Raw genomic sequence first — 26,891 nt, forward strand, 5'->3', positions numbered from 1 at the left:
CTGCTCCACACTGATCCCAGAGTCAGAGGCTGCAGCAACTATTAATTATGGCACCTAAGATACCAAGAAACACAATTTTACCATTGCGCTTGTGCAAAATCACTAGTCCTGTGTTTCTCCTTGATGCTACCCAGCTCACCTCAAATGCAAGAAGCTAGAACACACCAGACTGCGGCGTATGAAGAAATCACGGACTCGTAGGTCATGCAGTAAGCGAATCCAAATCGACCCCCTTTATTGCTACACAGAGAAACCTATATACACTAAGACACAAACCCACTCCCCTCGTAATGCCCAATCATGGACTTACAAAAATATTTTTTTACCTTCTACTGAGCTTATAACAATAACAGGTACTCTGCTACCAGGACAAGTTTCGGTTCCCAGACTGTGTTCTGTTTTTTGTCAGGATACGCTTCAGGATGTGAAACTTGTGTTTCTCATTCCTCCCCTACTCTCAAGGTCGCTACTGGCACACACTGTTGCTCCAGATGCATGTAAATCTTAACTGTGTGAGTGACCTTTAACTGAACCCACAAGACTTCATTAACATCCAAATGCAAAACCAGTATGAGTAAGACTAATAAAGCTGCCTCCCTTACATAGCCATCCCCAAGTCACAAAGCTTTAGAAACTCCTTCTCCTCTCCTGAGCTGTCAGGGAAGGAACCCTGCTTCTTCCAGGCAGCTCCCACCCTGTTTTCGCAACCCTGAACCCCCTGCAGCAGCTGCTCCTCAGAAGCTGCTCTTCCAAGCCATGTCTTCGTTCTGTGGGCACCTCCCATTTGCTGTCTTCCCATGGACTCTGGGCTCTGTTAGACCCACAAAATAAGTGAAGCCCTGACAAAAATCTACAAGGGGCCTGCCACAAACTACAAAAGCTCTAGGGACACTGTGGTACTCTGTGGGCAACAGGGAAAGGTGATGAGCTGTACCATACCCTGAAAGACATTATGTCCTACGTCCTTGCTGCTTTCTTGAGAAATGCTTAAACTCCATACACAGATGCACACAAGATGCTCACCCTAAACCCTGCTAGATAATCTTACCATCAGTCCTAGTAAGAGAGATGGTATCAGTAACTTACACAGTATACAGCAAATCTAGTAAAAAAAAAAAAAAAAAAAAAAAAACCACAATTCATTCTTCAAGGAAGTCAAGAATTCCAGGAGAATGCAGTGCACCTAGAATAAAGAAAAGCATACTATTAAGCCATTTTGCCATTCTTAAATACTCATTACAGAATTACTAACCTAAAAAAACAAAACAAAACAAACAAAAACAAAAAAACCACAAAAAAAACCACCCAAGAAACACCAGAGTTTAAAAGCAAGCAAGCAAAGCCAGCATACAAGCAATTGTTCTCCTATATATGCTGTTGAACTTTACCTGATGCTGAAGACCTTTCTTGAGACTTCTTAATGTTTGCATCTCTACATGCTGAAACAGCTGAGCCAGCCCTAAAACTGCAGTCAACTGAAGACCTAGCGCTCCACCACCTCTGGAGAAGTCCCAGGGCAAAATGAGCTTACTGAGCAGAGGTCACGGTTATATACCCCGGGCCCCGCCGACCACCCTTCCCACAATCCCCTGGGAAAGGGGCAGGGTCAAGCCCCAGAAGCCAGAAAGACAGCCACAGGAGCAGGAGCTGTATTTCTCACTTGCCTTAAGTTTACGGCAGGCTAGGGATCATACCTGTTTTTTTATTTCCATTTGGAAGTTCTGACTCATCTCCAGTGATTATCATGCCACTTGTTGCTGTGAAGAAAATATTTTTATAGTTACTGTTTTATTTTTGTAATCTTAAGACATTTTTGTCCTTAGTTGTTGACCATTTTCTGTACCGTTAGAATGTTGGAAGCATGTGTTCTTGAGAAGAACCACAAACATTTCTAGTGTCCTGGAGGACTATAGAGCCATAGAGATCGACTTCGGAGGACTGACGGGCATTTCTGGTGTCCTGGAGGACCGAACAGCCATAGAGACGGACTTCCGGAGGACTGACCGGAGCTTCCAGTATCCTGGATGACCGAAAGGCCATCGAGATGAACTTCCGAAGAGCTGACGGGCACTTCCGGTGTACCGGAGGACTGAAAGGCCATCGAGCTGGACTTTCGGAGTACTGATAGGCACTTCCGGTATTCTGGGGACCGGAAAGACCATAGAGATGAACTTCTAGAGGACTGACCGGCACTTCCGGGGGGCCCCGTTCGCGGTAATATCCGGTACCGGAGCGCTAATGGCCGCTCTCGGGGCCGGGAGGGGCAGCCGTGGCTGCGGGCGGGCGGCACAGAAGCCGCTCTGGCTGGCGGGAAGCCCGCCGGAGCCCCCTCTGGGCTGGTTCGCCCCCGGGCCAGCGCTGGCCCGGCCTCCGTGGAACCGCGCATGCGCCCGAGCTGCGGAACCGACGCAAAGTGCCGCCCGGCGGCGGGGAAGCATCGTCGTTCCACTGCGCATGCGCGGTTCGTCATCTGCAGTACCGACCGTAGGCCGCGGGGCGGAAGCACCCCCTTAGTTATCCCGCGCCGAGCCCTCATTAAGGGTGATGAGCAGTGGCCGCTGTCAGCCCGGTTCAGTTCAGACAGGGACCGTAACCATCTTACGGCGTACAGGGCTTCCATCTCTGCCCTGCCCCACTCGGACTGTGACTCACGTCTTTTGGGGGAACCCCATGTAACTCCCACATGTCCCACTCACCTGGCTCCTCCACCACATCATTGCTCCCCCAGTGACATTAGAATGCCCCAAATGACATCACACACACCCACCCCCCCATCAGACACACTCACCTCTTTTTTTTTAATTCACCAAAAAACCCAAACAAAATGACCAGACCCAGGGCTGGCCCCTTCCCCTCAGGTGGCTCCACCACCAGCTGCAAACCTGGGCTGGGGCATCTGTCGAGCAGCACAAGACACGTATAACGAGGGATCTGAAAAATAGACATCCCCAATTGTATTTCAGCATCATAAAACAAAATAGCAGAGAAGACAGTAGAGGAATTCCGGCACCGAGGGAGGTGGCCATGGGCCCTCCTCGCCACAGCCCTCAGCAGCTTTCAGGCAGCTGCCCTGGGCCGGCCACCCACTTCTCCTGACAGGAGGGCAAGACCTCTGGCTCCTTCCACAGCTTTCAGAACACCTCCCCGCCTCCATCACACAGCTGCGAGCATCTTAAGGGCTTTTTTTTTTTTGTGGTTTTTCTGACAAAAAACAGGCTCCCACAACAGGAAAATTCACAAGTGTTCTCAGTTCTTATCCTGACAGCTGCATTTTCACACATGCTTCCTGCCAGCCGCCAAAAAAAAATATTCCAGTCTTGTGGTTAGTTGTCAGCATTTCCACATAAGAAACATTTGCAAGGGGAGGGTAGAAGTTATCTTAAAATAAATTAAACAAAAAAAAGCAAAACAAGGAGGAAGGAAGTTGCACACAAAATTCTGTGAGGAAACAGATCAGGCCTTGGGAGAGATTTTGTATTACACCAGAGAAGAGGAGAGACTGTAGGGACTCATCTTGTTACCTTCAAAAACTGGAGACAAGTAATAAGGCAAGGACCACAACACCACTTTTAAGGCCTTTTCTGTATAAGTAGTTACTTCACAGACAACAGGGCCTAGAGTTCTTCAGAAGGCATTGCCCGTGTATAGTTAAAGATCACGTCTACTTCACTCAGAGGATACATAGAGGTCATCTATTTGCTGTAATGATAATTATATCGCTTTGTGTTACTGATTAGATGACCAAATTAGTCATCAAATTAGTTTCTGCAGTGGTGTTGAACTCAAGTTCCTGATGAGATTTGTACCTTCTGGTACAAGATCTGACTTCCTCACAGCTTAATAATCAAAGTTTGACCAAAATAGTTCCCTAGCAAGTTGGCTAGCTACAAATACTTATTAGCATCTTAGAACTTCTATAGATTTTTTTTTTTGGATATTTTTTTTTTAATTACATTGCTGCTAAAAAAAAAGCAAAACAGTAGTGCATACTCCCTTAGTCCCTTAGTGTCAGCCATACTGTGTTCTACCACACAGCACTCTCACATGGAAAAACTCCTGATTATGTCCGCTACATGTTAGAGCAACTCTGTGTAACATTTTGTTGTATCCCAAACGGCTGTTCCTCACTCCACAGCTTTTTCTTCTGCCCACTGCTCTGTCTGCCATAGGCTAAATGTAAGTGGAATATTACAAAAGTCTTTACGCAAACATCAGTAAAGATCAGCACTGTTACCATATTTAGGACTTCCTCAACCCCTGGAGCCACTCCTCGAAGATCTCATTAGAGTAATGTCACCAGCTGTCCTGCTCGGTATCAAGAAAATGTTTTTTCTCACAATTCTGCTGTTTTGCTACCGTAAGCCGAGGACATACTTCCTACATATAACAAATCTTTCTAAACAAGAACCATTGTTTCTTGTCTGAAAGCTTTCTTTTCTCCTCTTAGTTCAAATGTCTCAGCAGATTCAGAAAACTACTGCAGATGGCAAAGGTAGGTTCTCTTTTTTTTGGCTTTGCGTTATGTGTTGAAATTGACTGTTAACAAAGAAAAAATGGGGGAGGGATTTAAAAATGTCCAGAACCTTCATGTAAAATTAAATCTTTTGCCCTGTCTGTGCGGTGGCAACAGGCAGTTTACAAGTTTCTATACAAAGTCAACTGTCTCTTTGCTGACCTGTATGTACAGTCAAAATTGCTTTAGGTTGTTAAAACATATTTTTCCCCCCTCTAAATGTCATAGTTTATCTTAGTCATGACTAGTTTATTGCTATTTTCTATTAAAATACATTAAAATTTTTTATCGCAAATTTCTTTGTATAATCTCGTAAAAGCAAGCTAATTTAACAGACTGTCAAGACTCCTGCTGCTACTAATCAAAATTCCAATTCTGCCTTTTTACATATGGCCACAAATAAAATATTGCTTTTACTTTCAGGTCCACGTGTTACCTCTCAACCGGCATATAAGGTTACTTTCTCCTACAATTACAGTCCCATAATATTTATATTTGTCTTTTATACTTCTATTATTTTAATTGCTGCTGTAGTTCAAAAGTATTTTTGTTAGTTCATCCAGATACACCAATTAGCTTTGTGTATATATGCTCTCTTTTGCATGAAGACATGCACTTTTCATCAAGTGTTTGAAGCTGCATACTGATTTCGAAAAATACCAAGTTGTGTTGCCTGCTACTGAAGGTGGAAAGAATTACAACCCCCTGTTTCAACAGAAATAAGGATAGCCTCGTCCTTGACATGTTTTGGGAGCAATCTGGGGGTTTCTTGGATGATAGATGCAGTGAACTCACTCAGAGGTTTCTTCTTTCCAGAGATGCTGTCCAATCCCAGGCTCATGTCTGTTCAGAGGACTTTGAATGTAGTGATGAACCAGAACGTAAGCCTCTCCTGCCACTCAGACTCTGGACTTCCACCTGTCAAATACACATTGTTTAAACACAATCAGAAGGTATCCGCTTTAAATAGGACAGACTTGACCCCCGCTTTGTTTAACTTGACTATCAACTCCGCCAGTGATGTGGGTGAATACAAATGCAAATCTGAGAATACAATGTCCAGTGGTGGAAAATACAGCAACAGTCTCAACTTCACCCTTGTAGGTATGTCTGGCTGAATGCCTTCTCAGCTCATTTTATTTTAGGGGTACATAGCCATGCGATGTATCTGCAACAGCAGGAGTCAGGGTTTTGTTTGTAGCAGATACTGTTTTGGACTACGGTGTGCACCTGCCTTGATGGCAGAGCTAAACTTTATGGCAAAACCCCATTATTTCGTTAGGAATCGGCAGTGCTACTCTGATCTGGGTCACTGAGCCCTCCATTCCTTGATGCCAATCTCATTTGCCAATGTTGCCACTTAACTCCGAGCCTTGCTTTGGAGCTTGTCCTGTACTCAGTGATGCAGTCCTTTCAGTTTTCTTTTTACAGAGCCAATTTCCAAACCAGTGCTGAGCTCACCCACCTCTCAAGCAAAGAAAGGCCAGAACGTGACCCTGTCTTGCCTCTCAGAAAACGGCTCTCTTCCTATCACATACATCTTCTTCAAAGGAAAACGAAACATCTCTCCCCCAGTGAGGATGCACAAGAGGGAAGCAGCTGTGATTTTTCTATATATCAGTTCCTCTAGTGACTTTGGAACCTATAAATGCAGAGCTGAAAATAGCTTTCACAATAGTACAAAGTACAGCAACAGTTTCAACTTTACATTAGCAGGTGTGCATGCGTGAACGTTTACCACGGTCAGTAAACAGGGACCACAAAAAATTCAGAATTATGTAACGATGCAAGTTTTTTAGCCAGAAATGTTGTTCCTGCAAAGTAATGTTCAAAATACAATTTTTTACAATTAAAAAAATACTTACTTTTTAAAGTTAATGCAAAAAGATAGAATTCCATGCAGCCTAGATAGTAGGAAAAGTTGAAGTGACCAAGAAGGATGTCTCACTTTTACAATAGACCCCTTGTCCACCTGGAGGGCAGTCTAGTTTCATTCTCCTCTCTGGTCTTATGAAAGAGAGAGCCTACTGGCACCAGCAAGCTCCCTTCTTTCTGCTGTGGCAGCGTGTGCTTGGGACTCCTGAATAGTTACATTAACCACAGTTAATCCAAAAGTTTAAAGAAATGCAAAGTCTTGATTTTAATTTACAGTAAATACTTAGAATATGAAACAACATTTCATTGAATAAACACCTTTTTTTTTTTTTTCCTTTTTGGCAGAAGAGAGAAACCATTCTCAACCGCTGATAATTTCTCTTGGGCTGATCTTGCTACTATTCATAATAGGATTTGCTCTGGCAATTCCATTTTTCATAATTCCCTCATATAAAGCGAGTGAGTTATTTGAATGTCTGTTTCATTTTCCCCATTTACGTTGTCAATACATTTCAGTGTGTGAACATCGTGTTACAAGTAGACTTATACTCTTGGTATTTTAGGATGTCGTCAAGTCTCCTCTTAACCAGCATAGGCAACTTAACAATACATTGACAAGGCAAAACCTCCGAGCTGTGTTTTCGATGGAAGGTCCGGGATGGGGGAAGCAAAGCAACATCTAATCTAATACATGTGAACATTGGAGGGAATTGGACCTCATTGATCTTAGTAAAGAGAGGAAATTCTATTAACAATGCCCTCGGTTGAGGAGTAATTTTTATCATGAAAATAACATTATCCGAGGTGTCCAAGTATTAGAAAAATATCATGGAGCTGTTTATTTACCTCTAAGAAAAAAACTTATGTTTTTCTTTTACAATTTGCAGAAAAAATTAAGTCTACTAGGTCCTCAACTGGCCTTACTTCACCAGCGAATGCAGAAGACTCTGAAAACTACATCATATACACAGAGATTGGTAAGTTCATGTTACTCTCCGTGCAGTCACAAAACTTACTTGTGGGAGTTCGGTTGAAGAATGCTATTATACTATTTGTAGTGAGGATAGGCAAATTTCTTCAGGTACTGCAGAAGTGGAAGGGGGCACCTACTACCACTCAGTAAGCAATAATACTCCCACTGACCGTGCCTGGCAGAGGCATTATTTGAAGTTCCTCAGGATCCATATTTGGCACTACCTGTCACCCACACAACCAGAATGACATCTAGGTAAATGAACTGAAATCCTACACAAAAATCTACTGTAAGCAGAAGTAAAGTGAAGAATTGCATTTGGCAACTCATGGTGAGAACTGAAATAGCCATTACAGAGGAAAAGAAAATTAAAGGCAGTAAATAGATCAGTGATGCAATTCCCATTTATCAAGAGACAAAAGTGGGCCATATGCAAGTTGTAGTGAAATAAAACTTACGTAGCTCCTGCGTTGTGTTCAAAATTGTTCAGTACACAACAGTTCTTTATTCCATGTTTCTTAACCAGACTCAAAGTCATTTCAAACTGAAATTATGAAATAATGCTAGACGACAAATCAACTGACCTATGCTAAGACATTGTACTACTACAGTTGCAGAAAATACACAGTAATGAAGATGTTACATGAAAGCCACAATGCCGTTAACTTGGGGTTTTCTACACTTGCCTTACACATGAACATCACTATTTTCAAAAGAAAAAGAAACCCCCAAACAAACCAACAGCAAAGACATTGTTTCCTGTGTCTAAATATCAGAAAGGGGATCACTTGCTTCAAAAAATTTGCCTTCCTGTTCCTGTAGGAGACAGGTAGGGCTGTCGCTGCTCTGCTACATTAGCTCAGTATAGCTGCTTATGCCAGGTATCAATCAGGTTCCTACCCACATACCCTGCAAGGACAGCGACAATAGCTCTGATAAGGTCCAGGAACACTAAAGCATGGTAGACTTACATTCAATATGGAATCTTGCTGCTTTATTTCAAGATTATTTTAAAAAACCCCAAAAATCAGGTCAGTCTTTTGTAATTAATTGCTGTTCACCATCTTTAATCCAGAGCCTGTTAAACCAGAAGAAGAATACATCAACTTTTCTGTTATAAGAAGAGAAGATGGAAAAGGTGAAAACCTCAAGCTAGAATCTTGGACATCTGATGTGCAGAAATATGGTTTGGGGGAATCTTGCAGGGGGGAGACCGGGTTTAGATAGCAGCAGTTAGATACTGAAACTGCTTACTTGCTACAGAGAACTTAAAAGAACTTTAAAACTTTTTTTGAGGGGAAAAGCCTATCACCATCCTATGACCCAAAAATTCAACAGCTTCATTATGAAACCATGCAGGAAATGTTATTAGTGACCAAGTTGCAGATGGTATATTCATTCTTCTGTTGTGTATCTGTTCCAAAAAGAGGAACCATTAATTATGTTATTGTGGCTTTTAGCAGAGAATGCGGCACGTGCTACAGTCTATTCAAAGGTCCTCGTCAGAGACTGAGTACAAGGTAAGTTTTCTTTTGTGATTAACTTAATGGTGTATTTTTAAAGAATATTTCAGTTCTCAGATGTGACGAGTACCACCAAATTTACACAGAGACGATGTTTAGATACTAGTTTCCTGGACTAATTATTTTGTAGACAGCTAATATAGCTCGTTCTCTGATAGCAAGCAAAATCTCCAAGTCATAATCTCTAAGGACTTTAATTTACAAGAAAAAGCAGAACAGATAAAAACTGCAATTAACGAAGACCCAAATAGCAATCCCATCAGACAAACAGCAGCTTATTGCCCAAATAGCACCATAAAAAACCCAAAATGAAACAAAACAATGCAATCGCTGTCAGGTAAAATCCTGCTGGACTCAATATATAATCTGGCATTGTACGTATCTGATGAGTAAACAGAAAGGAATAAATGACGTAAAGCTTTCACCCAGACCCAAGTTCCTGTACATTTAACACTTCTCCTGAAATAGAAACTGGATTGTACACAAACATAAGATAATCAAAAGGCTTTAGTCATGTATTAAAAATAAAAATAAAATATCCCAACTGTGTTATCCTCTTTGGCACACGCTAGAGGACCCGTATCTGTCCTCTGTACCTGCTGTTACCTAGCAGCAAGGATGGCAATTTCTCAGTTCAACATTGCTTCAGCTCTCAGAGTAGGGACAGGAAGCTAAAATTAACTTTTGGGAGAGGTAACCCCAAAACAAATTCTGTATCCTGCTATAGGCTGTTTCTTAAGATGTTTCTGGGTTGTTTTAACGTCATTCCGTAGCCAGCTTATGTGGAGTTCCGTGAGTTCAGGAAGTCACACAGCCACACTATGCTCACCTTGCATTGTATCTAGCATAAATACACTATCCAGCAATTATTATTTAGTGTACAGCAGTTACAAATAACCCGTTTATAGTTGAATAAGCACCGCATTAACAGAAGAAATTTTTAAGGCAAGTTTCTGTGTTTCATGACATTGATGACTATCACTGGCCGCATGCCTTGTTGCATACACTTTAAAGCAATTTCATACAGTGACTTAACAAGCTCTACAGCACGGTAAATCTACAGGAGATCAGAATCACTCAATTTTGCACCTATGCAAACTCTGGTATCTGATTTTGACTACAACACTCCAGTATAGGATAAATATGATCATATATTAGTCCTTTTCCACCGTCTTCTATGTACAGATATTTTTTGTCCAGAAAAATTCTTGTTAAAAATGCTTACAATTTATTTCCTATTTTTTCTCTGTTACTCTTGCTAATGTATTTCTGATTCTTACGTTTATCAAGTCCACAATGAAATAGCTTAAATGTTGAAGAACTGAGGCCATGTGATTAAAATACATTCCTACAAACAGACAGTAGAAAGATACTTACCGATGCTATTAAAATATTTAAGATTTGAAAGTCTTTAATATAAAATACCTTTTTCCAGCAGAGACCATAATAGTGTCAGCAATACACATATGGAAGATGAGTTTTTAGGTTAGGATGGAGCAATTTTACTAAGAGTAAAACTGAAGACATGAAAGAGAATAGGATTAGCCCTGTTAACGAGGGACAAGTTGTCTCTTCTCTCTTTGCAAGGTAACCTGGAAGATGTAAATGGTTTAGATTTGACAGAAAAGAGATGCACCACCCACCGTAGAAGTCAGTTCGGGCACAGATGTTTAAGAAATTCCTTTTATTCAATGAATTTAAGTTTACACATTTTTGGCTGCTGTTACATATTTAGTTAAAAAGTCCTTCAGCCTAGAAATGTGCATCATTTCCTTCATGGTGGTGTCTCTGCTTCTCAGCTGGACCACTCCATTCTCTAGGGTGGCATCAGTTATCAAGATCGTGAAGAGAACACTCATCTCATCGTACCTCCAAAGAAAAGAGCATGCCTGTTACGGCTTTTGGTGTACAAAAAAATCAGATAAGTTAAATACAAATGACCATAAGCTGTAAATATTTATTCCGCTATGCTGCACTAAGTTCAATGCGAAGACACCAGTTTTCTTGTTACTATTCATTGCTTTCCTGATTACGTATCTTTAAATCAGTTACTTTAGCACATAAAAATGTTATCTAGTGCCATATTACAAGAGTATTTTTGTAGAAGCAGAATATATCTTTTTTCTGTTATTTAATAGTCAGACTTACTTTGAAGACTACTGCACGTGAACAAACTGTTGCATTTATTTTTCTCTCGGGGGAAAAAAAATACTCAGCAATATGCTCAAGATCCGCTGACACGAGCAGTGATACGCTCAAAATTCAGTCCTGATCAACAAATCATATATGAAGCCCTCAAATGGAACAGCAGTTTTTATCCGCATAAGTAATTCCATCATGTACACTAATGGTAATGGTTCCAGACTTGGAAGAACTTTTAAGTTCAAGACTAGACACAGTGTGCTATTTGAAATAGTACTTAAGAACGAAACACAGAACCAGCCCTGACACGAGAATGGGGGGTGAGGGCGGGAAACAGTTCTGCAAGCTTATGAATCATCTTGAGAAATTTATTTTCAATAGGAGAGTCTCTGAAAGGTACTTCATAGTTCCAGAGAAACAACAATAACATGTGAAAGGCTTATACTTAATTTAAAAAATTAACTATCTGATATTGCTCTTTGTAATAAAACTAACTGAATCCAAGTTTATAGTTTGGGATACATGCCTTCAGTCATGCGGTTACTGCACTCGATGACTTCTTACTGAAAACAGGCATATTTTTGCCAGTCCACAGAAAGTCATCCTTCACCTTCATAGTTTAATTTACAAAAGACTGCTTCTCCTTACTTTGTATAAAGCTGTTCCAGAGATACCTGCATGGTTTCGAGATAACCCGGCCATACAGAAATTCTGTTTTCTGTCAGTTCATTGAACAATCCTTGACAAACCTGCGTTTATTTAAAAACAAAAGTTAAAAAACAGACTTCCAGGGATTGAAATCCTTTACAAAGAAACCATTAAAACTCTAGCATGTGTGATATTAGCATTCCTAGGTGGTGTTAATTTTCTGGCTAAAAGGATCTCAAAGTAGAAAGCAGCCTGGCAATCAAATCTCCATTTCTATTTAAAAACATGCCAGTGCAATTTTCCTCCCTTCTGTGAGGACTGACTTAATGACTGACTTAAATAAAAACTTTTAAAAAATCCTTATGAGGATGCGACCCATGTCTTAAAATAATCCTGAAAGATTAAGAGAGGAATTTTTAAATTTATTTTCCTTAATTTTGCATGGAACAAATATCAGCTCTATTAACAGTAGTAAATGCAAGGTGCTAACACAAGGACGGTACCTACTTACTACCTACTGTCTGCAGTGTACTCCTTCGGCTGCGACTCACAAGCTGCACAGCAGAATCACAGTGAAATCTGTACAACCATGAATCTCTGAGAATCAAAGCAGCAGCACGATTTTCCCCAACACAAACAGTGTCTGAATTATAACAGAAGGTTACATGGAAAGTCAGTCCTCAAAATTCAAAAACTTTCTTGCAACGTACCTGTCTCAGCTCTGTTGTTGGACCTTTTCCTACATCCAAGGCCACTTTAAGGGGTGCTAAACAAGGATGAAGCTTCAGTACCTAATAATTGTACAAAAAGCAACAGATTACTAAATGTATTTATTGTGAAATTCTAAAACAGAACTAGGAATTTTTTTTTTCACTGAAAATAAGGTTCTAAATACACAAAAAAATCTCTCATAGCACCAAATCCTGAATTAGAAGCAAGCTGTATTTTGTATAACTAGCACACGTGCCAGCTAGGTTAGCGTGCCAGAAATTAGTCCATTTTGGCTGAGCCCCAGAAATGAGCTGAAGTTCCGTTAGCAAAGATCCATCATCTTCAATGGAGCCAGAGTGATCAGAGACAGCCCTGCAGTTACCAATCTACTGCCTGTTCTTAAAGACCAAACGGCTGTTTGATTAACAAGTGCTGTCTCAAAGTTAGCACTAACTCCAGAAAATCAGGGAAAAAGTGGAATAATGATGGTCCTTGGGAAATGCCCCACTACCACCTGTGACCCACTTTTTCTACTCTTCTCAGCAACCTTCAAATGCTGCTGGAAGAAACAAACTCCTCACAAACAGCAGCTACATTCCAACTTCTCTTAAGTCCTTCATCGCTTGCACGGCAAGAGCCTACCTTCTCATCAGAGAGGAGGTAAACCAGAAAAGGCGACCTCAGAATGAGAGAAAAATTGCTTATGTGGGTGAAAAAGACCGCAGTGGCAGTGCCATGGGGCCAGCCTATTGCTACCAGCGAAAAGCGTTCTGTCTGCAGGTCTTGGGGAAGGGAACGGAGAATAGAGATGTGGAAAAGGGAGATATTTCCATGCTTGAATTTACCTCATTACCTGTGGGGTTTGTACTCAGACCTGCCCTTGCCTTCCATCATCTATTCTTCCTTACACTTTCTACAGAAAGTTACCTTTCTCTGTGAATTTTTCTTTTTAGTTAATGGATTCTCAGCTAGCTGTAGAGAATCAAAGAGGTACGCTAATGCTCCTCGGTCCAGATTTCCACTCACAGACAGAACATGAGGAACAACATTCTTCCTTCCATCTCGGCCCTGAAGAAGAAAAAAAACAACCACAAAGAGATACCTCAACTACTGTCTCAAAGGGCCTTTTGTTTACTTTAAGTGTATAATGAGACATTGAGCTCAAGCACCCTCATTACATTTAAAATACAATCAGACATATATTTTTAAAAGTTACCAACAGTCTTAAAAGTGTAACAGGAACTAGATAAGATTGTAATACTGGGGAAAGCCGATCAGAGCAGGATGGGATTATTTTCTGGGCCTGCCTCTCTGACCATAAAATCAAATATATGGCGAATACACTCAAAACTCTTGCATTTTCTCTTGGAGGTTTGTTGATTACTTCCCAGTGACCACAAGGATCTGCCCCCACATTCTGAGAAACCACTACGCAACCCACAGTTGTGTAGGTTACATTACTTCTAGAATGCCATTTGCAATGTTTATCATCCATTGATCCACATACACTTCTACATATACGGAATTGGACAAGCTACAGAAAGAAAAAAACATTTACAGGTTCTTTTTGATGCAAACTTAACACTGCAGAACACAGACCGAGTTTGTCTTGACATCTACTCATGGATTCAGGTAAAGGATACACAACCGACAACAGCTGTCTTGTCACAATAGCTCATTTCTAACTTCGAAGAATTAACTCTTTGCAAAAAAAACCCAACAAACCAACCCACCCCAAAATATTACTATATCTACTTTTGAAAATGAAGGTCTGGCTGTAGAGTATCAACTGTACTCTTCTTATAACAAAAGAACAAAGACAGTCACATGCTAAGCAACTGGAACAGCAAAGAAACCATTTCTCTCACATGTAATCTTTATAAAAAAACTCTTTACTATAGTAAAGCTTACAAGTAATTTTGAACTATCCCCTGGATACATCTGTAACAGCTCAGTATCACCAAGGTTCTTCAATGTTTCTATTGTTTCTGTCCCCCAAGGAAAGCTGTAATGTAAATTAAATCCTCTTCTTCCTTCTTCATCCTGAAAGTCGCTGCTGCTGAAGTTAGATGGGCCTACTGCAAACTGAAAATTAAAGATATAAGAGGTGATCACTACTGCGCGTGCTGTATTAACTACAAAAAACAAGTCTGTAATGTAAGCTAAAGTCTGTAATTTTCAGCAAAATATATTTATAAATTACGGCCCAAATCTCTTCGTTGTTTTACAGCATTTTGGTCTCAGATCGCTTACAAACACAAACCATTTGCCTTTCTGCAAGACACGTTATAAACTACTTAACAGCTCTTTCACGAACTTCTGTAGCTTTTCTGTTTCTTACAAGAAATACATGTATTTCAGTTACAAGAATTGGCTAGCAATATAACACCATAAAAGTGATCAAGATGTCTATTCCCCCCCGTCTTTGAGATATAAAGGAGCAGCAAACATTTCCCATGGGTCGTTACCTTCCTCCACCATTGGAGCCTCTGGCGTAACCAGTAATCGAGCCACTGTCCTGCAGTTCTGGGAGAGCTAAACCATGCAAGCAAAGACGTGGTCCTTTCGCCTATTCTTTAAACAATAGCAAGGTCAGCAAGTTAACTCCTTAAAAAATAACAGGAAAAAAGCAAGAGGGAATATTCAAAAATAATTCAAAAGTGAAACAAGCGCAAACAGTTGGTTTAAGTATGGAAAGGGATTAACCCCTCTATTACTCTACCTTATAGGTGTTCTGTTGTGCTGTTCGGTTTCTGGAATAGAGTGAAAGCATACTCCAACTTGAGCAAGGCCACAAGGCAGTCTTTTGTTCACCAGTTCTAAGCAGCTAACATATTGTGCCAAAGCACCTGTCAAAAGACAAACGCTAATTCTAGTAGCCACAGAAAAAAAAAAAAAAATTTAATTTACTGAGAGTGAACGTAGCACATACGATACATATGTTTATATGCGCAGTCCCACTAGCGTTACTGTTTTTCAAACATTAGCTAAACAGTCTGTAGCCCAATTCCTCCAGGTACTTCGGCAACTGCAATTTTAACACGCCTTTCCCCTAATTACGCGGGAAAACATCCGATGCGCATTTCGGCATGAGCTGCTCAGGTCCTTGAAGAGGACACGAGCTCTCAGCACGCAGAGCACCCAGCGCTCTAACGCCAACTGGAAAATTCCCTTAAACGCAGCTGCTTCGCTCCCAGCAACAAAAACGCGAGCGGACGCCCAGAGTTCTCAGGAGACCCGCCTCACCCCGAGGCGATGGGGCTCGGCCGAGGGTCGTACCGGGGAGCAGGCTCTCACGAAGCACCGCGGCGCTCCCCAGCACTTCTTCCAGAAAAGGCTCCTGCCTACAGCCCCCGCTCCGGACGGCTTCGCGCAGCGTCTCTGAGTGCAGCAGCTGGAGCCCCTGCGCGGCCGGCGGAGCGCCGGCGGCGGGCAGGCCGTGAACCGGGGCATCCACCGCCAACACCTGCTCCCGTAGCGCCAGCGCCGAGTCCCACCACTGGGCCGCCAGGTTGCCCCGCAGCGCGGCGCCCAGCGGCCCGAAGCCCGGGTGGCAGCCGCTGAGGTAGTCTCGCCATGCCAGCGCCGACCGCGGTTCCGCGCCGCCCCGCAGGAAGTGCCGCCGCCAGCACACCTCCAGCAGCTCTTCACCAGCCGCCTGCTCACCGCCGCCCGCCGCTGCCACCGCGTAGGGCCGCGACGGGGACCCTGCCTCCACCCCCTCCGCCACCCGAGCAGCGGGCGGCCGCCGCAGCAGCACAGGCCGCCCCCAGGCAGCGCGGCCGCACCACCGGCCCCCCTGGCGGCAGCCCAGCGCCATCTTCCACGCGTCCCCGCTCCCTCATGGCGGAGGGAGTGAGGGGGAGGAGACGAGAGACGGACGGAGCGCGCACTGCGCGTGCGCCACGTTCCCTCAGGAGCGAGCGGGGACACAGCGGCCGCGCATGCCGGCTGGCATTCCGGGGCCGGGGCCCTTTCCGCCTACCGCGCTTCCTTCTTCTCGGAGGCGGCAGCTCCCCTGGGCCCGGCGGAGACTCGTCCGCCGCCGGCATTTCGTGCCTTCCAGCTCGACCCCGGCTGAGGCGATAGCGTACGCCTCCCCACCCCGGACACGGCAGGCCCGAGCTCCCTGGCGCGGAGGCAAGTCTGTGGGCTGGTGGTGTGTGTGTGTAAGGACCCTACCCTTCCCTTCTCCGTCATGGGAACACATCACCGCTGCACAGAAGGATTTCATGTGGAAAGCCCCCACAGATCCCATCAGAGCAGCTACACGTTGCTTTGAGTGGTCTGAAACAGCACAAAGCAGAGTTCCAAGTAACGTGTCGCAGCAGGGCGGGCAGGGGCCCAAGGCGTCAGCCAAGCAGTGGAAATTTCCATACGTGCTTAATCACGGGTTTGTACCAGTGCCAGAAGGTGGAGCTCAAGAGAAGAACCATTCCGCGAGTTGCTGTTATGAAAAACTCAATTTATGTCAAATCCCAATCCATCAGAATGTCGGCCTTGGTTCTTTACTGCACAACCCCGAAGGACAGACCAAAGGGGAGACAAGGTGTCAATCGGCCACTGGGTCAGCTGGAGGAGGTGGTGTTCCTGGGTGTCAAGGTACTGCCAGGTACAGTTACATTCCTGAAGTAGATTTGCCATGAGCTCAATTCTGTCAGAGTATCTGATATTATCAGAGTTATTTAGTTATTTTCTTCATTTTCTGTGAAAACGTGAAGAGAGCCCAGCTTACACTGAGCAAGACCCTGTAGCCCTCGGGGAACACTTCCCCTAGATGATGGTCATTTGGAAACACCACAAGGCAAAAAAAAAAAAAAATTTAGGACATGCTTCTGTTTTTCAAGTTGTGCCTTAGTGATAAAAAAAAAAAAAAACACAACAAAAAAACCTACAATGCCCACCTCTCTAGAAGCAAGACAGAACTGTCTAGTTTATTACTTCAGCTTCTTGAAGTAGCCAACTTGGCCACAAAGCCCAGCAAGAATCTGCAACCTTGAAAATTCTGTACTAATTCTGTCCTAAGGTGGATCTCTCTGCATGATTTCCTGATTAAGTCTCCAAAGCACATTTTCAACCAGTACTACTTGCCAACACCTATCTGGGTTTCACTTTAACAAATGTGGTTGGTGCTATCTTCCACCTTTGCATCACTGTTAAAAAAGGCCCCAGTCTGTCAATGTTAACACACAAGCTACAAGTTTTCTCCACATACCTTTTTTGGTATCAAGTTTTTACACAAAAACATGCTACCCATGCCTTTTGTTTCAATCAACTGACCTGGACACTTTGAAATATTACATGTCAATGGCTAAGATAAGTAACTATCTACTTCCTTGACTTCAGCACTGAGCAAGGGGAACGTTGCAAAGCTAATTAAAAATTAGTTCCACATTGGCAACTGCAGTGAAAGACTTAAGTGTGGTACTGTTAAAGGACTTCAGCTGAAGTTCTAATAGCAACAGTGAATGATTGCAAGAGTACTGTCAACTCATAGAATAGCACAGAAAATGCAAAAATACATAATTAAGAGGTTAGTTAAGAACATCACAAGCTGAGCCTCAGAGGAAAACAATCACAAAGAGCTAAGCACAGACTAGCAAAAAGGTCTGTAAAAGTAGTCTGACTTGGGTTCAAACTAACCTAGGTAGAACCTTGAACACATTAAGCTGTTAGTTAAGCACAGTTAAACTTGAAACTAATCACCGTTACTGATAAATGAGGAAGGTACTGAAAGTCAGTATTAACTGGAATTTTAATAGACTGTATTTGAAAGCGTGAGATACTTTAACCCCAGGATCAAGTATTACTCCAGCTATGTGCCTACTCAAGGAAATGCTCTTGCTTTGCTCAGCATAAGCAGTGTTTTGAGATGAATCATTTGCATGTCTTGAAAAAAATATCCATGAAGCATGTTGACAGATCAACAGCCCACTTCCCTCCCCCCACTTCCATAAAGAAATCACTGCTCAATACCAGTTTAAGTATAATTTGAAGTTTTAATACTAAGATCTTCCCATTTCTCTGAAGCTCATAGTATGCCCGCATGCTAACTCACAAGGCCTCACAGCTGTAGATACATTACACTCAAGCCTGGTCTGCACATATGCTCATGTGAAGGCAACAGTTACGGTGCTGCGAAAGCTTCCTACGCTTGTAGCGGCTCATTAGCAACACCACTGCAGAGTTTTGGTCAGCAAGACTTTTTTTTTTTAGCTATACCATTACTCCAGCGGATCTTTTCCAAAAACTGCCCCTATTCTAGTGAGACAAGGAAGAGCACTGTTTCCAACAGTTACGTAGAAGCCAGCTTTAGTTTTCTTCCCCATCGAAGCAGAGCCTGCCATGCTAAGCAATCTAGCCCAATCAAGGCAAGGCTGGTTTTTTTTGTATAAGCTTAAATTTTTAATCAGACACAGTTGAGAAACCTTTCTAGAATTTAATATAAAAACATTTGACATTCCATTAATGTAAAGTTTTGCACATGTTGAGAAAATTGCCATCTGAAAGAAAATTCGGTCTTCAAATATCTTTATTGGAAGGCCATGCACTGCCTTCTGTTACTGTATTTCAAATCACTGTACATTTACTTTGAAAACACTGTCTGCATTTTCTAGTACAAAAAACTAAAAATTGTTTCAGGAATGTAGAGAAATATTCAACTTAAATAGCGAAAAAGTGCACCATAATTACTGCTGCACTGCAGTCATTTCTGCATTTCCCGTTTCTTAAATAACTATCCTGTTTTGATAACACACAATATAAAGAGCAATTATGAAAAACTGAGACATTTAAATACACTAAGTTATTGAGAGTAACTTGTCGGCATTGGGTAACCTATCATGGGAGCAGCACCAGTGGCAGGATATGCATACTGCTGCTGGTTCATGCCATTGTGCATATTTGCAATATTACTGCCATACTGCTGCTCATAGCCATTCTGGTAAGCTCCTGCAGCAGGGTTACCGGCCCTGAAGCCAGCCTGCATGCCTGCAGCTGCAAAGCCATTTCCAAAAGGTGTTCCATTACTGAAACTTTGGGCGCTGTAAGCCCCATTTTGAGTTTTTGCTCCAAAGTCTCTCTTTCCTAGTGCACCATAGGTTCTCTCAAAGTTCTCCCTCTCTCTAAAACTACTAAATCCACCCCTTTTGCCCGCAGAATATCTGTCACGTCGATCGCCTCGGGAACGACCTATTAAAAAGAGACAAGACATAATTATATATGTATCTCTATATATATCAAAGGCTGCATTTTAGAAGTCTCCAAATGAGTTCAGCCAACAAGAGAAAAATCTTTTCCTTTCTGCCCCAGCAAGGCCAATCTACTATAGAAGCTTTCCAGTTGCTAAATGGCCTCTAGTTAGATAAAGACTATTTTAATAGATAGAGCTGTCGAACCAATGAGGACAGTCATATTACTCTCCCCTGTAACATAAGCGGTGGCCTCAAGGCAAAAAGTCACTTTCACCTTGCCAACAGGACACTTACATCCATCTTTTCTAGCAATATGAGAAAAGGCCACAAAACTGAGCTCTGCAGTGTTTTATTTCAGAGCAAATACTCAGAAATGCATCATCTTTGGCCATAGGTGCACCACATCATGGATGTGGAGTATTCAGGGGGAAGAGGTGTTGGTTTTTTGTTATTGGTGTTCATAAATACCTTTCACCGTAACTGGTAGCTAAACCACCTTCCACATCCATTTTGTAGAGAGGTTGGAGGTGGAATCTGAGTTTCCATTTTGTTCCCAGAGGAAAGCCAGGCACTGTGGTCAAGATCAGTACTTACCTGAACCTCTGTCTTCAATCAACTGAAGCAATTTGGGGTTGATGGCTTGATTAGCCTCCCGAAGCACAGAGATGAGGTCGTTTACTTGCTTAATATTGTTAGGAGTAAAGAATGTGTATGCTGTGCCTGTTTTGGTACTGCGGGCAGTTCGTCCAATTCGGTGGATATAGTCCTCTGAGGAGTTAGGGTAGTCATAATTGATGACAAATTTCACATCTTCCACATCTGTAAAGTGTTGCAGTGTGGCAAAAAGCAAGGTACAAAGTTTTGCACACCACAACAGCCAAATCGAAGATAAACATTAGACAATAGAACTTTAAAGAAAATAATGGCTGCAAAGAACAGTGTTAGAATTATCCATTTCTGCATGAGTATTGTGGAAGGGAAAGTTATGCACACTCCGTCTGTTCCCGTCTCATGACCCACCCTGTGATCCAAAACCTTACCATAAAGGAGTATGCATTTGCTTGTCATTCCCAACTCAAGAGTCCCCTTTACAAATCATCAAGTGACATCTGAATGCTTCTTGCAGTAGGGCCACTAAAGCTCACAGCAGCCTCTTCATGTGCTCATTTGAGGACCTTAGAGTAAAAACATACAAGGTCCTTCACATACACACTCATTAGAAGCTCAAAAAAAAGGGGCCACACTGCTTGTCTTGCCAAGACCTTTGAACCGCAGCTGCAAGAAAAACATACCTGTCCCCCCAAAGTCACCAAGTTGTTTTTATGCACTGTGTCTCGTCTAGGCAAGCGCTTCCAAGAAGCCAGGGTTCACTTGAGAATGTGTCTCTCTCTGGCAGGTCTCGACATGACGACTATGTATAGGTGGAGGAACTTCGACTTTCAAAGGCATTTGAAAAGCCATTGCTTTCCTGCCCCACTTGCTAAAGTGAGAGGTGGCCTTTTTCTCAGATTTCATGTGCCAGTACTCACCAATTTGTACAAGGCTTAGTACATTTTAAAGCTGCTCTCTCCATTTCATGGTTGAAAAAAATTTTCATTGAACATTGAAGTTTGTAATTATTTTCTTCGACATTTCAGCAAACTCACTGAAATTCAAAGACCCACAGATCACAGCAGACAGTATGCACAAAACTAACAGTACTGCACCATGGCAAATCATGCAAAGCATGGAGAGGAGAGAAATACCAGGGCAAAGTGAACTGTGAATGAAACTGCTTATTTCATGAGAGAACAGTTTATGGGGTAGTAGTTTAAAGGATGATCTTTGCCTTTTGAAGATTACTGGCACACAATGCTCTCAGCTTTCACCTCTCTATTTGACTGGAAGCAGCCAGCCGATCACTTCCACTAGTCCTCCATCCCCCTCGAGTCCTCCGATTGTCATGCCTAGGCCTTGCCACAAAGACTGCACCTTTATGTGAAGAAAACTTAGAAAAATGCAGAGGTTAAAGAAAGCAATAGACTTTCTTTAAAAAGCTTTGGGCAACTGCCATTACGAGTTGTACTAACCTAGACCTCTGGATGCAACATCTGTAGCAATCAGGATTGGTGCTTTTCCATGTTTGAATTCTGTAACACAAGCAACTCATCAGTCTCTTCATTAAGTAACACCGATCATACGACTTGCAGAAATTGCCGAAATACTCACCATTTAGAACCCAGTCTCTCTCCTGCTGACTTTTATCACCATGAATACCCATTGCTGGCCACCTGAAAATACAGAACTTGATTGGGCTTAGAACATTCCTTGAGTAGTTTCATTAATCAAAGACAAGGCTACTCGCAACGTGCAAATAGCTTAGAGTTAATTTTAACATTTTAACCACCACCTGGTGTTGCTGTATTTGACAGTTTGGCACCATAGTTAAGTGGTCACTCATGAAGAGTCAAAAGTAATCTCAGACTATTGAGGTGGCTCCCTGACGTTCAAGCTATTGGACTCACCCATCTCTCCTCATTTTCCTGGTAAGATCATCACACCGTCTTTTGGTTTCCACAAAAACAATTGTTTTATTTTCCTTCTCACTCATTATTTCTTCCATCAAACGAATAAGCCTATTATGAAGAGATTATGATTAGAGCTAGGACTGATTTGTACTGTGCAAGTTTAAAAAGAGTAAATCAGGCTGTTAAAACTTAACTTTTTTATTGGTCTCGGACTGGTGGCAAAATTCCATCAAGACAAATTCATTTCACAGTTCATCAGCCAAACAAAATCATTAAAAAAAAAAAAATGCTTTGCCCCCACTGACTTACTTGTCATCTTTCTCTACATCATGACACACATCCACAATCTGAAGAATGTTGTGGTTTGCACTTAGTTCTAAAGCACCAATGTTGATGTGTACATATTCTTTCAAAAAGTCTTCAGCCAGCTGCCTTACTTCCTTTGGCCATGTAGCACTCCACATCAGAGTTTGCCTGTCAGGCTGGAGAAGTAGACTAGATCAGTATAAAAAAATCAATATATAGTCAAATGCCCTACAAAAAAAAAAAAAAACCACTACCCAGACAAGTCTGAAAGAGTTTATTGCACTGCCCTTGCTTAATAAGCATAGTGGCATTTGTTTCTGTAATAGTGATAAATGCCTCAACCAGTTATACTCACTCTTATCTGATCCACAATTTTTCTGATCTGAGGTTCAAAACCCATGTCAAGCATCCTGTCAGCTTCATCAAGGACAAGGTAAGTACACCTCCTGAGATTGGTCTTTCCGGCTTCTAAGAAGTCTATAAGTCTCCCAGGTGTAGCAATGCAGATTTCCACACCTAAAAACCAAGCAGTAAAGTCGGCTGAAGTAGTTTTCCCATTGCATCACACAGAGGTGCATCAAGGCTTATCCGTACCTCTCTCCAAGTCACGAATTTGTGGTCCCTTCGGAGCACCTCCATAAATACACGTAGACTTCAAACGGCATGCCCTGCTATATTCAGCAGCGACCTGCTGCACTTGTTGAGCCAGTTCACGAGTTGGTGCCAACACAAGACACTAGGAACAAGATGCTCAGCTTTTACTTCAATACTTATTTGAAGCTTCTATTCTGACACTAGTTTTAAATAGAAAGGTCACCATACTAATTACTTCAGTGCCAGAATGACTGAAGTGGATTTAAGCAGCCCAAACCAGCAAACTAAATTACCTAGTTTCTCAGTTACCACCAAACACTGACCTATGCTGTGTGCTATGATACCCGAAAGTCACTAGCTTCCAGGAGATAGCAATTTCCAAAATGGGACATCCAGTCCTGTTCTGCACAATTTTAAGGAAAATCCAATCAGAGCCTACAGAATGTTCTTGGGAAACTACCAGAACATGGAACCACTTTAGTCATACAGAGAAACACAATGCAGCTATGCACTCTTATGAGCATGGAGAATTGGACTGTAAAAAAAAAAAATAATCACATTCTCTGGAATTTAAGATCTCTTTTCATTTAGGGATACTCACAATAGGTCCATCTCCTCGCTCCAGGAATGGCTGATGATTTATATGCACAATAGCTGGCAACAAGTACTGTTTGGAATAAAGAAAAGTCTCATTACCATCTCTTCCCAGAAGCATTCAGCCTGCACTAAGTCAGGCCGTACTTTCACTTCTGAAATCCAGCAGTATTCCAGGCTATAATCAAAACTTACAGACAGTGTTTTCCCTGATCCAGTCTGTGCCACACCAACCATATCCAATCCACTCAATGCAACAGGCCAACCTTGTGCTTGAATAGCAGTTGGCTCAGTGAAGTTCTGCCTCTGAATTACTTCCATAACATTTGCTTGAGGAAAAAAAATTGAAATTTATTAACTTGCACTTTGTCTTAATCAAGCCTGGAAGAATGACCAGTACACTAGTCTTCACTTACCAGGAAAGTTAGCTTCATAGAAGTTTATAATCGGTTTTGGACAGTTATGACCCCTAACTGTGACTTCTTTGCTTGCTCTGTACTGTTCCACTTCTTGCTGCAAGATCAGAAAACCCGTTATTGGAAATAAGCTTTGATACCGAAGTTACCTTTTAATTTACCCCATCCATGCTTGTTGGGCCCCATGACCCTCAGCATGTTTGCACTTCTTTGTTTACTTTTGCATGAGCTGGGCAGGGTACATACCACAGTACGTCTAACTACATCAGGATGTTCTTGATAGAAGTTCTTCTCAAATTTGGGCAGCTCATCTAAATTCCATTTCTTTTTTGTAAGTTTTTCCCCAGGGTTTCCAAATTTCTTCCCAGAGAGAGGTCCACCTCTACTTCCTCCAAAACGGGGGGCTCCAAACCTGGAGAAGATCGTAATATAGAATCCAAGAGAAACATTTTAGTTCTCTTATACAACTTAATTACCACCTTTGCAATCCACCCTGTAACCTTACAATTCAGATTTATATACCCCACCTACAGGATACTGAAACTTCAAAATACATACTTAAGTTACAGATGCCACAATCTGCAACTCGTATTCAGAAGCTAAGGAAACATATCTTTGCAGTTTCCATAAAATGAAATTGAAAGGCCTATAGCAAGTTGCAACTACACGCAAAGTAAGGGCATTAACACCTTCGTATTGCCCCATGATCAAAATGGTTTCCCACCCAAGTGACACTCCCATTGCATGTCAGCCTGCAGAACATGGGCAGGAGTAGTTACAAAACCTTGGGATAACTTCCCCATAAACGGTTTTCTTGTATGCTAAAAGATAAGACTTTCTCTCAATAACGATGTTTTATGAAGCCACGCATTTTATGTTAGCGTTTTAGGCGAGGTCCTTTAGAAGAGGCTCATCGCGAACGCCTGTCCCCGCAGCCCTGAGGCGCTCAGCCGCACACTAAGCGCCTCTAAACTGGATCCGAGCGCGAGGCTCCCTCCCGCGCCCCGATTGCTCCCCAATCTCGTGCGGGCGGGCGCTGGAACGATCCTTCCCAGCACAACACAGCGCTCCCAGAGGGGACCTGGCTGCGCGGCCGCTGCTTCCTGCCAGCGCTGTTTCCTTTGTCTCTCATTTCTGTCTACGCCACATTTTCCAGCCGCTGCCATTTTAGAGTCTGAGCTGGGCGGGGGGAGGAGGAGGAACAAAGGCAGCAGCCGGCATTTTGATTTCCCCTCAGTCACCGCATGGCGGGGCCGGCCATTAACATCCGCTTACACAACACAAAGCGGGAGCCGGCCGGCTTCTGCCAGCAACAGCCAGAGCCACCGTCCCTTGCGAGGGGGAAGGAGGAAGAGGGAACCGCCCTGCCAAGAGCTCCCCAAGGCTTCGCTATCGACGAAGCGCCCGGCCAACCCACTGACCCACAAACCTCCACCAGCCCGCCGCTCCCCAGCCCACCCCCACTAACGGGGGGAAAGGGGGAGAAGCTAGCTCTGCTTAGGCCATCCATTCTCGGGTAGGGTGGGGAGCGAGTCCCTCCCTGTCCCTCCCCCCCCCCCAAAAAAAAAAAACCACAACCCGCCCGCACCCCTCGTAAGCGACCACACACCCGCGGGGGCTGCGCTTAGGCGGACGGATCTAGCTCCATCGCCGATTGTGCTGCCGCCCACGCACAATGGCCGCCCCCGCCAAGTGCTCCTAACGCCAGCTCCCCTCCCCCGGCCTCCCCTCGCCAAGCTCCGGAGTCCTTGAGGCGGCAAGCGCTGAGGAGAAAGGCTCCAGGGCCCAACCGTCGCGACTCGCCGCCATTTTAAGCGGCTGAAGAAACAACCCCACAGTCGGTCTACAGAGTCCGGACGCTGGCGGCGGCTAGCGCCGGCCGGGCCCCCGGACTCACCCTCTATCCCTGTCGCTGGAATACCCGGGCATGGTGATGGTGGCGGCGGGCGAGACGATCCCGGTCACTTAAAGTGGGTGGTGAAAGGTTGGGCGGCTCCCACTCCGTTGGTGAGACCACTGAATGTAGAGCACCCCACCGCCCGGATGCCGGTTATATAAGGGACGCCGCAGGGGCTGCCGGGAACCGGCCGCTGACGCAGACGCAGACCGCACCCCTTCTCTTATGTAAGCGGCCCGAGCTTGCCGGAATCCCCGCCCCCTCCCACGTGGGCGGGGCCGCCACTCGGCCGACTGACCGGCTTCTGCGCTCGCGGGCGGAAGTTCCCCCCCTCGTTGGGGCGTGGCCTCTGTGACGTCACCAGCTGCAGCGCCCCGCCCTCAGAGGCCCGCGCGCCTGCCGCTCACGCAAGGAGGGGCGCGAGCGGCCACGCATGCGCGGGCAGGTGGTGGGCCGCGGCCTGGTGGCTCCAGCTCGACCGCAGCCGAGGCCTCTCCCGTGAACCGTCCGTGGGAAGCCTCGTGCAAGTGCTCCGGCAGATAAACCTCAAGTGGACTTGCCACGTTTTAACTAATACCAGTTAAATTGAAGGAATGCCAGATGGCACACGCCCACCTGGGAGTTTTGAGAGACTAAAGGAGTTAAAATGTGCAAATGGTCACAGGTTGGACACATATAACCATAGCAGATAGATAATTAAATGCTACTTTGAGCAGTGCTTTTAAACAGTTACTCATTCTCTGGGTGCTTTTATAACTAGTAGTAAATACATGTGATGAGAAACAGACTACTTTTATCTTTTCAAATTCCGCAACATGGCTAGTAAAACAGTTCAAAGGTCACAAGAAGTGTACTGAAGGACAGAGCTGTTCAGAAAGCACGCGGAATAAACATAAAATACCTGAAGTGGGTACCGCGTTGCCTATCTGCCTTGCTTTGCCAGCTTAGGAAAAAACATATTTCGCTACCTGAGGCTTCAGGCACACACAGGAAAGGTGA

General features: G+C 43.6%; 3 protein-coding genes across 4 annotated transcripts; 1 reads left to right on the forward strand and 2 right to left on the reverse strand.

The window, feature by feature from the left end:
- The first annotated feature begins 4,323 nt into the window (after positions 1-4,323).
- MILR1 (mast cell immunoglobulin like receptor 1) lies at positions 4,324-8,874 on the forward strand. The gene is made up of 8 exons (XM_074160340.1): positions 4,324-4,357; positions 4,448-4,492; positions 5,330-5,617; positions 5,945-6,229; positions 6,734-6,847; positions 7,276-7,365; positions 8,437-8,499; positions 8,825-8,874. The coding sequence occupies exons 1-8, from the start codon at positions 4,324-4,326 to the stop codon at positions 8,872-8,874; spliced, it is 969 nt and encodes a 322-aa protein (XP_074016441.1).
- Positions 8,875-10,271: 1,397 nt separating this feature from the next.
- On the reverse strand, positions 10,272-16,437 carry POLG2 (DNA polymerase gamma 2, accessory subunit). Its single transcript, XM_074160143.1, is given in 9 exon segments — positions 10,272-10,753; positions 11,675-11,775; positions 12,385-12,465; positions 13,313-13,453; positions 14,297-14,470; positions 14,854-14,959; positions 15,108-15,234; positions 15,665-16,220; positions 16,222-16,437. Coding segments are annotated over 9 exon segments (1,668 nt in total). The 3' UTR covers positions 10,272-10,587.
- Positions 16,438-18,123: 1,686 nt separating this feature from the next.
- On the reverse strand, positions 18,124-26,063 carry DDX5 (DEAD-box helicase 5). 2 transcript variants are annotated; one of them, XM_074160161.1, is made up of 13 exons: positions 25,893-26,063; positions 24,242-24,407; positions 23,996-24,092; positions 23,775-23,908; positions 23,587-23,652; positions 22,986-23,127; positions 22,747-22,907; positions 22,395-22,567; positions 22,083-22,193; positions 21,787-21,848; positions 21,648-21,707; positions 20,173-20,397; positions 18,124-19,576 (listed from the first exon to the last, which is right to left on the reverse strand). In XM_074160161.1, the coding sequence occupies exons 1-13, from the start codon at positions 25,922-25,924 to the stop codon at positions 19,191-19,193; spliced, it is 1,815 nt and encodes a 604-aa protein (XP_074016262.1). In that variant the 5' UTR covers positions 25,925-26,063; the 3' UTR covers positions 18,124-19,190. The 2 variants fall into 2 exon arrangements, with proteins under 2 accessions (XP_074016262.1, XP_074016263.1); XM_074160162.1 differs by having other exon boundaries at positions 18,368-19,576; positions 25,917-26,024.
- Positions 26,064-26,891: the final 828 nt, after the last annotated feature.

This window comes from Numenius arquata, chromosome 17 (genome assembly GCF_964106895.1).
Source record: "Numenius arquata chromosome 17, bNumArq3.hap1.1, whole genome shotgun sequence".
Lineage (NCBI taxonomy): Eukaryota > Metazoa > Chordata > Aves > Charadriiformes > Scolopacidae > Numenius > Numenius arquata.

Bases quoted from the DNA above. Each gene is read 5' to 3' on its own strand.
- MILR1 (XM_074160340.1), top strand. From the start codon at position 4,324: ATGTTTTTTCTCACAATTCTGCTGTTTTGCTACC. The intron at 4,358-4,447 runs GTAAGCCGAGGA...TTCTCCTCTTAG, and splicing joins AATTCTGCTGTTTTGCTACC to TTCAAATGTCTCAGCAGATT. The intron at 4,493-5,329 runs GTAGGTTCTCTT...TCTTCTTTCCAG, and splicing joins AACTACTGCAGATGGCAAAG to AGATGCTGTCCAATCCCAGG.
- DDX5 (XM_074160161.1), bottom strand. From the start codon at position 25,924: ATGCCCGGGTATTCCAGCGACAGGGATAGAGG. The intron at 24,093-24,241 runs GTATGTACCCTG...CTGATCTTGCAG, and splicing joins ATGTAGTTAGACGTACTGTG to CAAGAAGTGGAACAGTACAG. The intron at 22,568-22,746 runs GTGAGTATAACT...CTACTTCTCCAG, and splicing joins AAATTGTGGATCAGATAAGA to CCTGACAGGCAAACTCTGAT.